Raw genomic sequence first — 15374 nt, 5'->3', positions numbered from 1 at the left:
TCCGGAAACAAGTAAAATGGAAGAAATATTGGACTTGTGCCCTTAGTCTGTCGTTAAATTATTAATGTCTCATGTTTGTCGCCGGCTTGGATCCTATAACCAGCCAATTATCGAATCGTCATTACAGCCACCAGTTACAGAAGACTCAAGCCAGGCAGTTGAACGTTTAACGACTTTAAATCTACCTGTAAATCGGAAAACGCGGAATGTTTAATTTAATTTAAAAGACAAAGCGATCAAAGGGAAAGGACAAGTCAGGGAGAACAAGGCGAACACTTGAAATGTTCCAGAATGCAATTATTCTGTGTACTTGACAAATCAGTTAGGGAGCTATTGCATCGCTGTGGCAGATACGCGAACTTAAAACCGCACACTAATACATGTTTCCGGAGATTCGAGTGCACCTGAGCAGGAAATCCGATACTTTCTTATGACGCTTGTTCTCGTCTGTTATATCGTATGAAAAATGAGATGAATTTACTTCGAGTGTACGACATTTATCAAACCAAATAAAGTAACTCGATTGTGATGACAAGCGACTCAGTTTTAGTTTTATGACATTCACAATGTTCCAAATCACTCAGTCGCGTGAGGCTCCCCTATATATTATAACGACGAGTTTCCAGTTCGCTGACGAAAATTGCAATATAATAATAATAATCAAACTTCGAAAAGAATGATAACAAAAAATATGCGCGCGTGGGTGTCCAGCAGTGCATTTAAACTCGAGCTTTTGATTGGCTCATGTTCCCGGGAAGTGCTTCATTTTCATTGGCTAATATGAGAGGGCGGAGCCGACGTCACTCCCTTGGAGTCATCAGCCAATCGTTTGTCTTAATGTTATCACCAGTGACAACACCGCTGACGTCACGGGGGAATCAATTTTCCGATATAGCCAAGTCGATCGCGGCGTGTTTGAAGAAAATTGCTTTCCCGAATTGCGGAGTGAACTTCGTTCTGAGGGTGCATGGTTTGTTGTTACCGGCAGCTGTCGCTTATTTCGTTTCACTGCGACCTGGTTTCGAAATGGACGAGTCAGGGATTTTAGAGGAGAGGCGAGACAACCGTCCGCGCTCGAATACATGGCCGCTCCCCGACCCTTCGGAGTTCACAAAATCTGAGCGTGAGGTTGATCAAGCTAGTAACTTAAAGCAGCTCAGCGAGGGCCCCAAGAAAAACTCTCGAAAAAATGCATGGGGCAACTTGTCCTATGCAGACCTCATAACTCAGGCTATTCAGAGCTCTTCGGATCAACGACTTACACTGTCACAGATCTATGACTGGATGGTAAATAGTGTTCCCTATTTCAGGGACAAGGGAGACAGCAATAGCTCCGCGGGCTGGAAGGTACGTGTAATGCTATTTCCTTGTAGGTGGTACATCTTCCATGAAGCCTTTTCAACGGCTGACTTGCTTATGGTTTCACTTTCGATAATTTGAATCTAGTGTAGTCCAACTTTGCTTGTCATTTTGTTGCAGAATTCAATTCGTCACAACTTGTCCCTTCACAGCAAGTTTGTTAGGGTACAGAACGAAGGAAATGGCAAGAGCTCTTGGTGGATGGTAAACCCTGATGCTAAGACTAGCAAACCAAACCGAAGGCGCTCTAGCTCTTTCGACTCCGCGCCAAAAACAGAAAGGAAACGAGGACGAACCAAGAAAACTATAAAGGAGGTAGACGGTGAGTCTCCTTCGAGTCCACGACTGTCTGTGAATCGTGCACGCGAGGCAAATCGAGCCAATTCTCCCGGGAACGTTTCACCAACAAATAGCTCCAGTTCCGACTCGTTGCTAACAATTCCAGAATCGGAGTCGCAGTTACCTTTTCCACTTGGGGACAGCTTTGCCAGACCGCGAACTTCGTCGAATGCATCGACTGTAAGCAGTCTTGGTGGTCGATTGTCTCCCATTCCTTCTCATGGTGACGAACTTGAATTATGCGGCGAAGATCATGTGCCTTCGAATAATTTCAACTTGGCGAGTACGCCCAACCCTGTGGCCGATGAGCAACTATCACAAATGGCCAATTCGATGAGCTTGATCTCGTTCGCTGCTGCCGAAAGTAATCGACTAAAGCAAACCTTAACTCCAGTTCAGCCTTCGATACTTCCGTCCGAGCCATCACAAAATGACCTGAGCAGCATGGTCGTTTCGAATAGCATAACTTCCAACATTTCGAACAGCTTTGACACAGGTTACAATAGCAGCGGATATTTACAACCTATTCAACACCCACAACAGTCGTTAAGTCCAGAGAGTCAACTCACGTCACAAACGATCGCTTCTCCTAGACCACTTCACGGGAATTTGCGAACTTACCCGCAAGGTCGACAACAGCAGCCTCATTTTCCGAGGCCGTTTCACAATCCTCAAGAAATCTCCCCCCGTCAGAATAATACCCCGGCTGGTGTGAACGATGTAAGCCGTCGCGATCAAGACATGGAGATACAACAGACTCATGCGAATGTTTATCCAAGTTTTCCAGCAACTTTTACGAATTCTTGTATAAATGAACTCTCACACAACCGAAGCTATAGTTTCGCCGACCCCTACCTGCAACAGCAACAACAGCAGCAGATTACACCGGTGCTCATGATGCCAGAAAATGGATTGAATTCCTCCTTACCATGCCATGCGTTGAGCAGGATGACAAACAATAATCAATTTCCTAGCGATCTTCTTGAACTCGATTCGTTTAACTTGGACTATAAGTTTGACTGCGACATCGATCGTATCATTTGTGATGAGATGAACATGGGGGATGGCGGATTTGATATCAATGTAGATCAGTTTATTAATCAGATGCCCAATGTAGAATTACGCTCTGGTCTGTACTGATTTAAATGGAGATTTAATTTAATTTTGTCAGTGTAAAGACTGCTTTAGCACAGCTAGAGATCGTTGGTGAAGAAACGGTATTTTGTACATTTTGTAATGGAAGTGTTGCAGGTCAAGTGAAAGCTAGAATTTTCGTTTTGATCGATGTAACAGTACAATATTGACAGAGTAAAAGAATGCTCAATTTGGTTTATAATCGCAGCTGATCATATTGCCAAATTTCTATAGTGTTCCACAGATGAGTCTTTATCTGTGCCACTGCACAGCACTGTTGATGTACAACTCATCTGTACATTATCAGATAAATAATTTTTGTTGACATTCAACTTTTTTTAACAAAAAGAATCACTATATCTGGAAATAGAAGGTGAAACTTCTTTTTTGTGTAAAAAAAGGCAGATATTACTAATTGTAATGAAGGGGAGAGGTGGTTTTTGTATTTTGTCATTCACCTGACACTGGGTCACCCAGCACAAGCAGTAGAGGACGATATGCTTCCGACAAATATCATGTTCATAGTTGCACTATAGTTTGATTTATTTCATCCAAAGTATGTTCTTCACTATCCGAAACAGACCCTGTCTTGCTTAAGCGAGAGTTTCCAGCTCACTTTTAAATATCGCTTTAAAGTTGATAAAAGATGGTTTAGATGTTCATTGGTGCTTCTTTTAGGTTGGCTCTGTTGCAGTATTGCTGCCTAAATTAAATTTGTACATGTACAGTTCATACAATTCTAAAGTATTATTTTTAGAGAATTACGATGTATTGTTAAGCACAAGTTGGCTACATTTATTCTTATTTTACTATGTTTTCCGAGGACATTCCTGGTCACAATGTTTTGTAATGAGGCTAATTTGTTCTGGTGATTAACGTGACACATTGTAGAGACATATAGCCATTTCAAAGTGAATTGTGCCTTGTTAAAGTTCGAAATCTTACACTTTGTAATATTGTGAATATTACAAGTAATAGCCAGCCAAGATTTGAGTATGCTTAGCTTGGTAGTAGGATGTTGTGCGTTAAGTCATACAAAATATATATATATACATATATATATCGATCTACATGCCTATATTTATGGTATTGAAGACAATAAATTATTTTATGTTGGCAGCCGATTTAGTTATTAATAATACTTAAAATTAAGGTTAAAACATTAACCACAGAATGTGAGGTTTTGTGCCAGTTACAGGTGCTATTGAGTATCTGTAGTAAGAGTCTTAGCATTTTCCGGCTATCAATGGCTGAGAGTATCATTAGATTTCAACAAGCACATCATTTCCATGTGCTTGTGTTGTGGGTTTTAGGCGGTGAATTTATGCAAATCTTAAGGGCTTATTCTAAGAGGATTGAGCCATTGTTTCAAAGCGTGTTACCCGCAGAGAAGACAGGTCCAATTGTTTTGTCCGTTTCAAACACAAGACAAACATTGTTTCATGGTGTCATTTTGGGTTCTAGTAGGCTATTCTTTAACTACCCATTATTTAATATTGATTCAGCTGCTAATATGCAGAGGCCTTTATTTAATTATTGTCTCGTGACAGCATAGCATAACACATGATTTTGATCAGCTGAACCTTTGAGGATTTACATTCCTCCCCATTTAATGCCTCTTTCAGTGCTTGTAAATTATTTCAGTTTCCGGTTTTTGCAGCATTGTACAAACTAGGGTTATGGGAGCACGTATTTGTCATTTCAAATTACCAGAGGGGATCATAAAATTAAATGCAAAATGATCTCAGGGGAACAAGCCATAACAAATTGACACTTTTTATTTTCTGCTTGTTATTTTAAACTGTTTGACATTTCCTTCGCTTTTGTGCGGCACTTCAGTTATTCGTCACGCATGGCTAAAACCACGCGAGAGGGGATTGTACACCGTTCTCGTTGCATCAGATGTAAACCCCCTTGGGGAAGTGAATTGTACGAAGAACAGAAAAGGGCTCGGGCCATGTCATAATAAAAGAGCATTCTTTCCGCGTAAATTTTGATCGATGATGTTTCATTGATAAAATGAAAACAAGATTTCATCTGCAGGTGGTTTGTATCTGTTTCAGCTGCCGAGATTTTTTTTTAAAGGCGGCATAAATGGGGCATCTCTATTACGAAACCTGTTTAGAACCGATCATTTTCAATTCGCGACGCGTTGGGTTTTAGAATTTTTAAAAATCTACCACAATGGCATGCTAGACATCACGAATCCAAGAACTTAGCTGCCTTAAGTTCATTTTTTCTTTACGTAAAAATCGCTCAAAAATTGCAGTCGACGCATTGTGATGTGAAAGCATCCCTGTTGTAACCTGTGATACTTTTTCCTCTAAGTTCAGTGAAAAAATTCTAAAATGTCGTGCTGCATGTGTTTCGTTGCTTTAGTCTGGAATACAATACGATAAGTCATTACATTAGAGATGACGTTAGGATGACGTAGTAGTCGTCGCAGACATGCGCAATTTTGTGTCTGCTATGAGAATCTCTCTCGCGCGAAATTTGGTTATTTCTGACTGTCGTTGTTTCTTATTTTGGAAAAGAGAGGCTTCTGGTTTATGATTCTCTGTGACAACACATCTTTCCGATATTGGGCAAAATGATTGAGGGTTGTATAGTGGCGAAACTTGTACTTGGTAAGTTTTTAAATGTGAAGAACTTTGATTGTAACGTTATTATTTTCGAGACGTGCTAAGCGCGCAGATGATCAGGAACCTATATATCATAACATTCTTTAGGAGTTGAAGTGCTTTTTTTCGTTTTGAACAAGTTCTAGAATTGCTGAGTGTCCAGAAGCCCGTTTTCTTGTTGCTAGAAATTTTTGCCATTGAGACAAAACGAAATCGGCAATTTCACCCCATTGATGGTGATGATGACGGTCATTATAAATTGCAGACTGCAATGCAGACTGCAGACTGAGTTTTAAAATGCAGGCTGTTGGCTAAATTGTCGCATTGTTTAAAAATCGTTCAGAAAATATGCGTTCGGCTAGATTGCAGAATATCTAACTTAAAGAAAACTGCTCCCGCAGTGCCGCAGGCGTGTTGTAACGCTGCGCCCGCAGCCTACAGCCCCGTAGTCGTCAATCGTTGAAATGAGAATCTAATCAGTCGTGTTGCAATGCTGCTCTCGCAGTCCCGTAGTCGCCAAAATGAATAACAACTCCGTTGTCTAAAAGTCTTACTTGGTTAACTACACTTTTCATGAGATCGTGTGAAGAAGAAAGCACTCGTTTACTGATTAAGCCAAAGCGCTTGTTTCAGTGATTAGGCCATAGCACTCTTGTAAATTATAAAAATTTTAGGTTCGGTTAACTACACTTTTCACGAGATCGTTTTGCCCTTGATTCATTCAGACTTCATTATTCTACGACTACGGCACTGCGGTAGCGCTAGCAGTCGTTCAACTAACGCAGACTTCATTATTCATCGACTACGGCACTGTGGTAGCAGTCGTTCGACTCACTCAGACTTCATTCGTCATTGACTACGGCACTGCGGTAGTAGTCTTTAAACTAAGTCAGACTTCATTTTTCATTGACTACGGCGCTGCGGTAGCAGTCTTTAAACTAACTCCGACTTCATTATTTATCGACTGCTGCACTGTGGTAGCAGTCGTGCGACTCACTCAGACTTCATTCGTCATCGACTACTGCACTGCGGTAGTAGTCTTTAATTTAAGTCAGACTTCATTTTTCATTGACTACGGCGCTGCAGTAGCAGTCTTTAAACTAACTCAGACTTCATTATTTATCGACTGCTGCACTGTGGTAGCAGTCGTGCGACTCACTCAGACTTCATTCGTCATTGACTACGGCACTGCGGTAGCAGTCTTTAAACTAACTCTGACTTCATTTTTCATTGACTACGGCACTATTGTAGCAGTCGTTCACCTAACTTAATTGCATGATTTTGTTTGGTCACTGCGGGACCGCAGAAGCAAGAGATTTGTGCCGTTCAAAGTTGGCCAGGTATTCTGCAATCAGCATTTCACTTATGTTGCCCCCCCCCCCCCCCAAAAAAAAAAAGAATGTTCTGCTTCAATTTCTTAGCTTGATAAGTTGAAAATTTTTTCCTGACACACTGACTTTCACATAGTACAATGACATCATCAAATTCGCAAGGTGTGTTGATGTAACGCACAGATCTGAGAATTGGAGAGGTGATCTATGAATTTGTCTCCTATGACAATCCAACGTTTTTGGCTTTTTCCATTGAATGGTTTCGATTTTATTTTTTTGTTGTGTGACAGTGCAAAATAATGATCTAGACAGGGACTCGTACAGCAAAGTTTAATAAGAAAGACTGGGGCAAGTACGCCGTATACAAATAGTGTACTCCTAAGAATGAGGTTTTTTGGACAAGTTCACTGAAAACAATTTGCTTTGCTTACTGTTTTCGTTAAACTTTTCGCTGTTTTTCCGCAAGGTAAGCGAGGCTACATGTATGTTTATCTCTTCGAACTGTGGTGACCCTATCATGACAATTCATGCCTCGGTCTGCATTTTAAACCCAGCCTGTAGTCTGCATTTTATACTGACTGGCTAAGCCTAAAAGTGGAGCTCTTGTTTGTAACCCCAGAAAGCAATATAGTGTATATGGAAATAATTATGCTTCTGTATAAAGTAGAAAATTGTCATTAGTGTGTACAGTTTACAATGATCAAACACCTCTGAGTTGATAGCAGTAAACAAACAAGCCTTGCAAACAATGAGGAACAATTTTAATCAACAACTAAAACTGAAATTACATGCACAGTAATCTCTTTCACAACATTTTCCATTTGACTGATAATCTTTACACCCTCTCTCTTCAGTTTAGAACAACATCAAAAATCTTCCTAATTAGAAAGTGAAGCTACAGAGTAGTAAGTTCGCTTAATATATACAACTATTGTTTGATCTCCTAATGGAGAATTGGGCTGCAAGCTCTCTGCCTCCAAGCTATCCTGTCTGCCGCAAATGATGCTGCCTTGGCCAAAGTTCTTAAGTCCTTCTCCGTGAGCTCCCTTTCCACAGTTCTGGGCCATGTCTCCCGTGGTCGACTCTTTTTGCCTTCTGGTACCCATACTCTACTGCAATTTCACAGTCAAACAAAGCAGCTCACGACTGGACATACATTTCACACAAAAAAACTATAAATGTGATTGTTGAAATATTCCAGATTCTTCATAAGGTTGCAATAGTAGCAAGTATGATAAATACTGTAGGAAACAGACAACTTTTTTAAAAGACATGTTTCGGCATGCTTATGCCATCATCAGTTTAATGAGTTCCTAAGTGTGAACAGTTATAAAGTCTACAGGTAGATGAAAAAATTATTACAACATGACGTAATACAAAAGCGGGTACTATTTACAGCGTGACACCAAACATCAAGGTGTAAACTAAAACGTGAGAAAAGTGTTGTAATGCTGCAATTGTTTGTTAAGTTCCGGTTTGATCTTATTTATATAAAAAACTTCTTTGAGTTTTAAATCAATTGAGTTGCTGGCAGAATCCAGAATACTAAAGCACGAAGGGGAGTATTTGTTCTTACATAAAAGGAGATGTGTTGAAATGCTTAAAAATATGCGAGTATTTATCGCTTTCTGTGTGTTCCTTTATCCTGGTAGAAAAGTGGCGACTAGTTTCGCCAATATAACTGGAATTACAACCCGCGCATGAAAATTGGTAAACTACCATGGAATTTAGAGCAACAGGAGCACGATCTTTAACACTAAACATGTTTTTAATTTTGAATGAAGTGAAAACTAATTTGATAGTTAGGTCAGATTTGCAAAAGCGCTTAGTAAGTTGTTGGAGTTTAAGTTTCGCTATTTTGGAATAATGGCCGACAAAAGGGAGTTTAAAATAACATGTATTATTGTCATCATTAGTGTTCCGGCTTTTTTGAGAAAAGACCCGTCAAGATACGGCTTGAAAGTTCTGTCAATAATGTGCTTAGGATGCTATGTTGACCATTTTTTGATTACATCAATTCACGGCACCCTAACATCCAATTCACTTTTGAGAAAGAGAATGATGGTAAACTCTCCTTTCTTGACATACTTGTCGACAACTCTTCGTGTGATTGTGTTTTTTCATAAGAAAAACTTACACTGGTCTCTTAACAAATTTCTTTAGTTTTACTCCATCATGCGATAAAATTGGCCTTATCCGAACTCTTATCGACCAAATCTATAAAATCAACAACACCTCCTCCAGCCTTCAAAACGATCTTAATAAACTTTCTGACACCTTGAAACGTAATTCATTTTCCTCGCACATTATTGACAGAACTTTCAAGCGGTATCTTGACGGGTCTTTTTCTCAAAAAAGCCGGAACACTAATGATGACAATAATACACGTTATTTTAAACTCCCTTTTGTTGGCCATTATTCCAAAATAGCGAAACTTAAACTCCAACAACTTACTAAGCGCTTTTGCAAATCTGGCCTAACTATCAAATTAGTTTTCACTTCATTCAAAATTAAAAACATGTTTATTGTTAAAGATCGTACTCCTGTTGCTCTAAAATCCATGGTAGTTTACCAATTTTCTTGTCGCCACTTTTCTACCAGGATAAAGGAACACACGGAAAGTGATAAATACTCGCATATTTTTAAGCATTTCAACACATCTCCTTTATGTAAGAACAAATACTCCCCTTCGTGCTTTAGTATTCTGGATTCTGCCAGCAACTCAATTGATTTAAAACTCAAAGAAGTTTTTTATATAAATAAGATCAAACCGGAACTTAACAAACAATATATTGCAGCATTACAACACTTTTCTCACGTTTTAGTTTACACCTTGATGTTTGGTGTCACGCTGTAAATAGTACCCGCTTTTGTATTATGTCATGTGGTAATAATTTTTTCATCTACCTGTAGACTTTATAACTGTTCACACTTAGGAACTCATTAAACTGATGATGGCATAAGCATGCCGAAACATGTCTTTTAAAGAAGTTGTCTGTTTCCTACAGTATTCCAGATTCTCTGTCAACACATTGCAAACGTTTTCAGGCCAAGGAAAATTGCCTCCCTCCTTCCTCCCCACCTCCATCCCGACAGTCTGTACGGGCGACGGTGGATGGATATACATGATGTCATAACCAAAATTTCCCGCATGGATAGATTTCCCAAAAAATCTTACCCATGGTGCTCCACTTTGCATGCCTGAGCTCCGCTAACAATTATAAGCTTAATTGTTATACATGTAGATGTTCCAGCACTTGGCAAAGTCCCTTTTTGATTCAAGGTGGCCAAACAGTTTTCAGCTACCTGTGCCTAATTCACATAATTTTTTACTTATTATTTTATACTTGGGCGTGCGTTTTTTGCAAGAGTGAAGGTTAACCACAGAAGGGTTTATTGTCGCATTTTGGCTCAGGTTTGTGCTCTAGCTATGGCAACAGGACTAGTTAAAAGAGAGGCGTAATAAAGTGTTTTGTTCATTTAAAAAAAATCCAGTCGTTAGATTTTCTCTTAATTTGCCACTAGGAATTCACATAAAAATCCCTTCTGTCGTCACTGTTCTTATACAATTTTGACAGGGACAGTTTTCATAATTTGCCGTTTATCGTTTTCATTCCATCTTCATACAATCATGTCCAATACACTTGACCTGAGTCGGGTTGTCTTCACTCGCAGGCGGATTATTATTGGTACTGTTTCATTTTTCTGTTACTGGTAAATGTGGATTAAGAACCTTTTGCAGTTATGAATGGATGCTTTTCCCTATTTTAACCCCACATCTACACAAAGATTTTGATTTTTTGGTTTAATCTGGAATGTTTTAATGTTTAAACTACCGTGCTGAAGAATTCTTGTATTATACATGTGCATCTCACTCAAAAAAATTGAGATATTGCATGGTGCTGATTTATAGAAGACAATTAAGGTTGACATTTACACCAGTGGGAATCAGAAAAAAGGAACAATGTGGCACCAATGGTACCATTGTCAGACTACAAAAAACTCATCAAGTGCGTAATTATGCGCATGAATGCAGACCTTTGTCAGTTTTAAAGTGAATTAATTTTTTGTTTGATTGATTTTTTTATTAGGTTATTTGAGTGATGAAGGATTTCACAAGACTTGCTCAGCCTTTCAAGAGGAATGCTCTCTTTTTGAAAATGGCACTAATAAATTAGATCAGGTAGCCTGTGCAAGTGGTGTATCCTTACCTTCTCTCTCCATTATCGTTATCTTAGGTAGATTCCACGATTGTCTTGTAATCTTAATTATGTTACATATATTTGACAAATAGATATACCATAATGTTGCCGTGTATCTTTTCAGCAATAGATCACAGATGAGATCAAAATGTGGTAAGAACTTAAAGTGGTGCTATGATCAAAAAATCATTTCCTTTTTTTCTTCAGATTTTGAAAGCGTATTCGCTTAACACCTAACTGGAAAAATTTTGAGCTCTGAGTTTTATCCAAAGGCTGTGTATTTTAAGTGTAAGTTTTGGATTTCACGGTCCGCCATTACTCACGTTCAAAACTGGCCGATTGGACCTCAGAGGGTTGGATCTAGAGAAAATGACGTCATTTACTCACTAGCTTAAAATTTCAGCGTGTAAACGCAATTTATTGTATATGCAAAACACGGGTTTAAAAGTCTGAAAGCCCGAAACTCCCGAGCTGCATGTTAATTCGGCCGCATACACACGGATTGCATTCTTATACTAGTGAGTCTTTGACGTCATTTTCTCCTCGACCCAGCTCTCTCAACATTTTGAAGTTAGTAATGGCGGACCAATAAATACGAAAATTGTAGTTAAAATAAACAGGTGTCTTTTTAAAATCAGAACTTAAAACTTGGGTCAGTTAGTGTTTAGTTAACATAGTTTTGAAATCCAAAGAAAAAAAGGATTGTTTTTTTGGTCGTAGTACCACTTTAAAAGTGGCACACAAGTCGATAGCCAAGTGTGTCACGGATGTTCTTACCACATTAATTTTGATGTGGACTTCCAAACCTGTGTTTGAAGTCAAAATCCAAATTTACAACTTTTGAGTTTGAGGGGAGCCTTTTTAGCATTTTTAGTGGGAAGCAAGTCCTATGTTTCGTTATCAAGTGTCCCCTTTTCTTTGTGACAGTGTCCCTATTGGAGTTTTGTCCTGATTTTGTTCTGTAGTGTTTTCTGTCTGAAATATTACAGCTTGATAACCCCAAACAGTTGTTACCTTGCTTCATGGTATTGCGGCAAGTCTAATTTGCAGGTTGCGGGTCGCGGGTTGCAGGTCATTGTTTCACCAACACAGAAAGTATCCTAAACATTCTTAAAAGCTAACCTTAGGCCTAAACAAAAGTTTTTAGGCCTAAGGTTAGCTTTTATGAATGTTTAGGATACTTTCTGTATTGGTAAAACAATGACCTTCAACCCGCGACCTGTGACCTGCGACCTGCAGATCAGACCCGCCGATGGTATTGCACTGTGGTTGCCTTGCACCCTTGTTGTTTTGTTGTTGTTTTTTTTTTTTGCAGTATTTTAAATATAGTTAAATAAAATTTAACATAGTTAACGACTAGGAGCTAGTCTGGTCAGTAGTGTTTTGCAGGCGGTTGTTAGTGTCTTGGCCGTCTGGTAGCGTTGTTCAGCGTTTTGGTGCGTTCTGTAGTGTTTGTTATAGTTACATGGTTCACGACCGGGAGCTAGTCCGGTCAGTAGCGTTTTGCAGGCGTTTGTCAGCGTTGTTATGCGTTTTTGTAGCGTTTGCAGCACTCTTTAGGTTGGGGGGGCCCTGGGGCTGACATGGTTCAGCGGTATTCCTGCGTAGTGCATGCGTTGTCCAATGTGCTTGCAGCGTGTTTGTTGGCGTGGCGTTGTGAGTCGGTTTAGGAGTTTAGTGGTTCTCGGCGTTCCCTCCCTCTCCCCCCCTTTCTTTCTTTTTTTTTTGTGCTCTTTTTTTTTTTTTTTTGTGTGTTATTATTATTATTATTATTATTCCACTGAGCTATCTGGCTCAAGTGTGACGGGTGCCTTAGGGGGGCCTGGCGCGGGGGGCTCGTGGCTTGGTTGCGGGTTGGGCAGGCCAGTCGGGTGTTCTAGCGCCTTGGGGATGTGACTGCGGTTGCAGCCCCCAGGCTTCCTGGGCACCTACCCTCCACTGGCGACATGGGCGTTAATAATAATTATTTACAAACTTCAATAGCAACTTCAAGTGTCAATTATCCCTGAGCACCTCAGTTAAGGATGAAAAGGATAATTATTCTGGACAGTGTTTGTGTGGAGGACAATGACACTAAAATACAAGAAATTGAACCTGTAATAAAGTTGTGGCAAAATGACTCATATTTGTTTTTTTTTAAGGTTTTTCTGACATCAGACCTCAAAACAATCCTGGAGGATTACTCTCAACTAATAGTGACAGGTTTAGACATTTTTGTTATGTATATAACCCTCTAATAATGCAAGAAGGGGAAAAAAACATCTTTGAATCTGATTCAGTTACACACTGTAAACATTTTGTTATAGTTTCTTATAAAAGCATCTCTTATTACACAGAGTGAGCACCCAATGCTGAAATTTAATAATAATCAAAAATAATAATTATTATTAATAATTATTGTTGAGCCACAGGTAATCATGTTTTATAAAATGTTTTATTATATAGTTATTCAACAGAATATCACATTTCTGATTGGTTTATTATGAATGCATGAATACATGTAGGTTATAAAGTGCAAAAGAGGTTATAGAGTGCAACACGGAAGTTGCTATGGAAACAAAGTGATGGAGTAATTTTGTTGAGTATATGATAAATGAAAAAATTGTGACCTTGCTTGTGCATTTCATGATTAACTTATGGTTACTTGTGATGTTTTGAAAGTTTTCAAATAATAATTATTGCACTTGCCTATGGCTTGCACAATTTTGAGATCGTCACTTGTGCCCAGAAATCATGAAGTGCACTCGCGTTCATACAATTTCCTATATATATAATCTCAGCTTTGCCTTGTGTTTGTTAATGTGATACAAATTGTCATAATAATATTATTGCCTCTGCTACTTACAAGATGACAATGAAGATACAGCCTAGATTTTTGTACAATGTCATGTTCTTTTGCAGTAGTTACGGATATTTGTTGATTGGCGACTTGCAGACTGTCAAATTATCTAATTGCTGTTGAGAAATTGCTGCATACTTTGTATCATTATTATCACTACTTTGTATTAATTTTGTTTTAATTGAAGGGAGAGAAAATGGCAAACCAACCGGTACAGCTGTTTTAAAATCCTTGTGGAAGGACTTGGACACTGTGATTGGTCGATTGAAGTAAGTTGAGTACTTGTACATTGGTGAGTTTGTGGGTCCTTTTTTATTGCAAATTTGGGGTCTCTATGCAGCAATTACACTGTGCTTCAGAAAACAGTAGACACAGTAAACATTAGTCACTGAAATAAGAAGGTATAAAGACCTTTGTGGTATCATTGTACCCAAGTATCACACAAAATTCTAAGTTTCATAAATTACAGTTTCTGTAATGATACTTAATAAGAAAATTATGTATTTAAATTTCTAATGCCTTAATTTGATCTTCTAAATAGACATGAGATTTGGAAACCCTATTTTTGGATTAGGTATACAGACAACTGGAATGTTTTGTCGAATGATGTAGATAGATGTTTTCAAGGACGCTATTGAGTAAACACCTGAATGAAAGTTACTGTATTTATTTATTTATTGCATCATAATGACTACATGCTCTCCCATGTGATACTTGTATGTTATCTGTAAAATGATTCATTTTAATCTTAGAAAATAATTTGGAGATTTATCATAGTTTTATGCTATTTGAATTGCACTTTCATTTTCTTCCAGAGCAGGCATATTTGGTTAAAAAGGGGTGAATCATTCGATTTAATCTATGGTGCTATCTTGGACGAAAAGACTAAAAGAACTGTTTCTGGATAGCCTGCAAGCAGGTTCTCTGTCTCTGTGGTGGGAGTACCTCCAACCCCAGTCCCTCAGAGAGCCTGCTTGCAGGCTAGAACAGAAGACACGACAGTGAGTTTAATTAACAAACCCCTTCTACTTCATTCCAAATTCTCTCCTTGCTGCACTTCCAATATGGCAGCCTTTCAAAGAAAGTTAATTGAAAACCACTTTCAATGGGTGTTAATCAAAAAATTCCTGCTCTGCAAGCTACATTAATTTTTATATTCTTAATGTTAGGGGTCAGCTTCCTGTCTGTTTGTATCCCGCTTGCCTTTATTTATTAGTGTCCAAAATGAAATTGTTATCATCTGAATTTTGAACAGGACTGGCTGTACTAAAAATTTAATTTATTTTAAAACAACTTTGATGTGTGATACTTTTTTCCAGATATGCCACCATTCCAACAGTAGCACCAAAAACCAATATGGGAAGTCAAGCTAGTAAGTTTACACTTCCTTCTTCTACAGCCCTGAACATTTGTTGATTTTACTTGTCAATAGACCTAATCGGCTAACTCAATGTTGTACCCAATTCAAATCTCCCGAGATTAAGATTCTTTGTGTATTGTATTTGCATTATAATGTACCATTCATATTTAAATGATATGGAAATACCTG

General features: G+C 38.6%; 2 protein-coding genes across 2 annotated transcripts in view; both read left to right on the top strand.

The window, feature by feature from the left end:
• The first annotated feature begins 876 nt into the window (after window positions 1–876).
• Window positions 877–3951, top strand: LOC138053530 (forkhead box protein O-like). Its single transcript, XM_068900158.1, has 2 exons — window positions 877–1347; window positions 1480–3951. The coding sequence occupies exons 1-2, from the start codon at window positions 1027–1029 to the stop codon at window positions 2836–2838; spliced, it is 1680 nt and encodes a 559-aa protein (XP_068756259.1). The 5' UTR covers window positions 877–1026; the 3' UTR covers window positions 2839–3951.
• Window positions 3952–5309: 1358 nt separating this feature from the next.
• Window positions 5310–15374, top strand: part of LOC138053531 (serine-rich adhesin for platelets-like) — a 27095-nt gene continuing 17030 nt past the window's right edge. Inside the window, exons 1-5 of the mRNA XM_068900159.1 lie at window positions 5310–5459; window positions 10876–10967; window positions 13128–13188; window positions 14013–14094; window positions 15145–15197. Of these exons, the coding sequence (XP_068756260.1) occupies window positions 5423–5459; window positions 10876–10967; window positions 13128–13188; window positions 14013–14094; window positions 15145–15197 (325 nt within the window). The 5' untranslated portion in view covers window positions 5310–5422. The remainder of the gene's footprint in view (window positions 5460–10875; window positions 10968–13127; window positions 13189–14012; window positions 14095–15144; window positions 15198–15374) is intronic.

This window comes from Montipora capricornis, chromosome 6, assembly GCF_036669925.1.
Source record: "Montipora capricornis isolate CH-2021 chromosome 6, ASM3666992v2, whole genome shotgun sequence".
Taxonomy (NCBI): Eukaryota; Metazoa; Cnidaria; class Anthozoa; order Scleractinia; family Acroporidae; genus Montipora; species Montipora capricornis.
The sequence above is the reverse complement of the archived record's forward strand: the minus strand, read 5'-3'. Positions and strand labels throughout refer to the sequence as shown.

Coding starts and splice junctions, on each gene's coding strand:
- LOC138053530 (XM_068900158.1), top strand. CDS start 1,027: ATGGACGAGTCAGGGATTTTAGAGGAGAGGCGAGACAACCGTCCGCGC. Junction 1,348..1,479: donor ATAGCTCCGCGGGCTGGAAG/GTACGTGTAATG, acceptor ATTTTGTTGCAG/AATTCAATTCGTCACAACTT.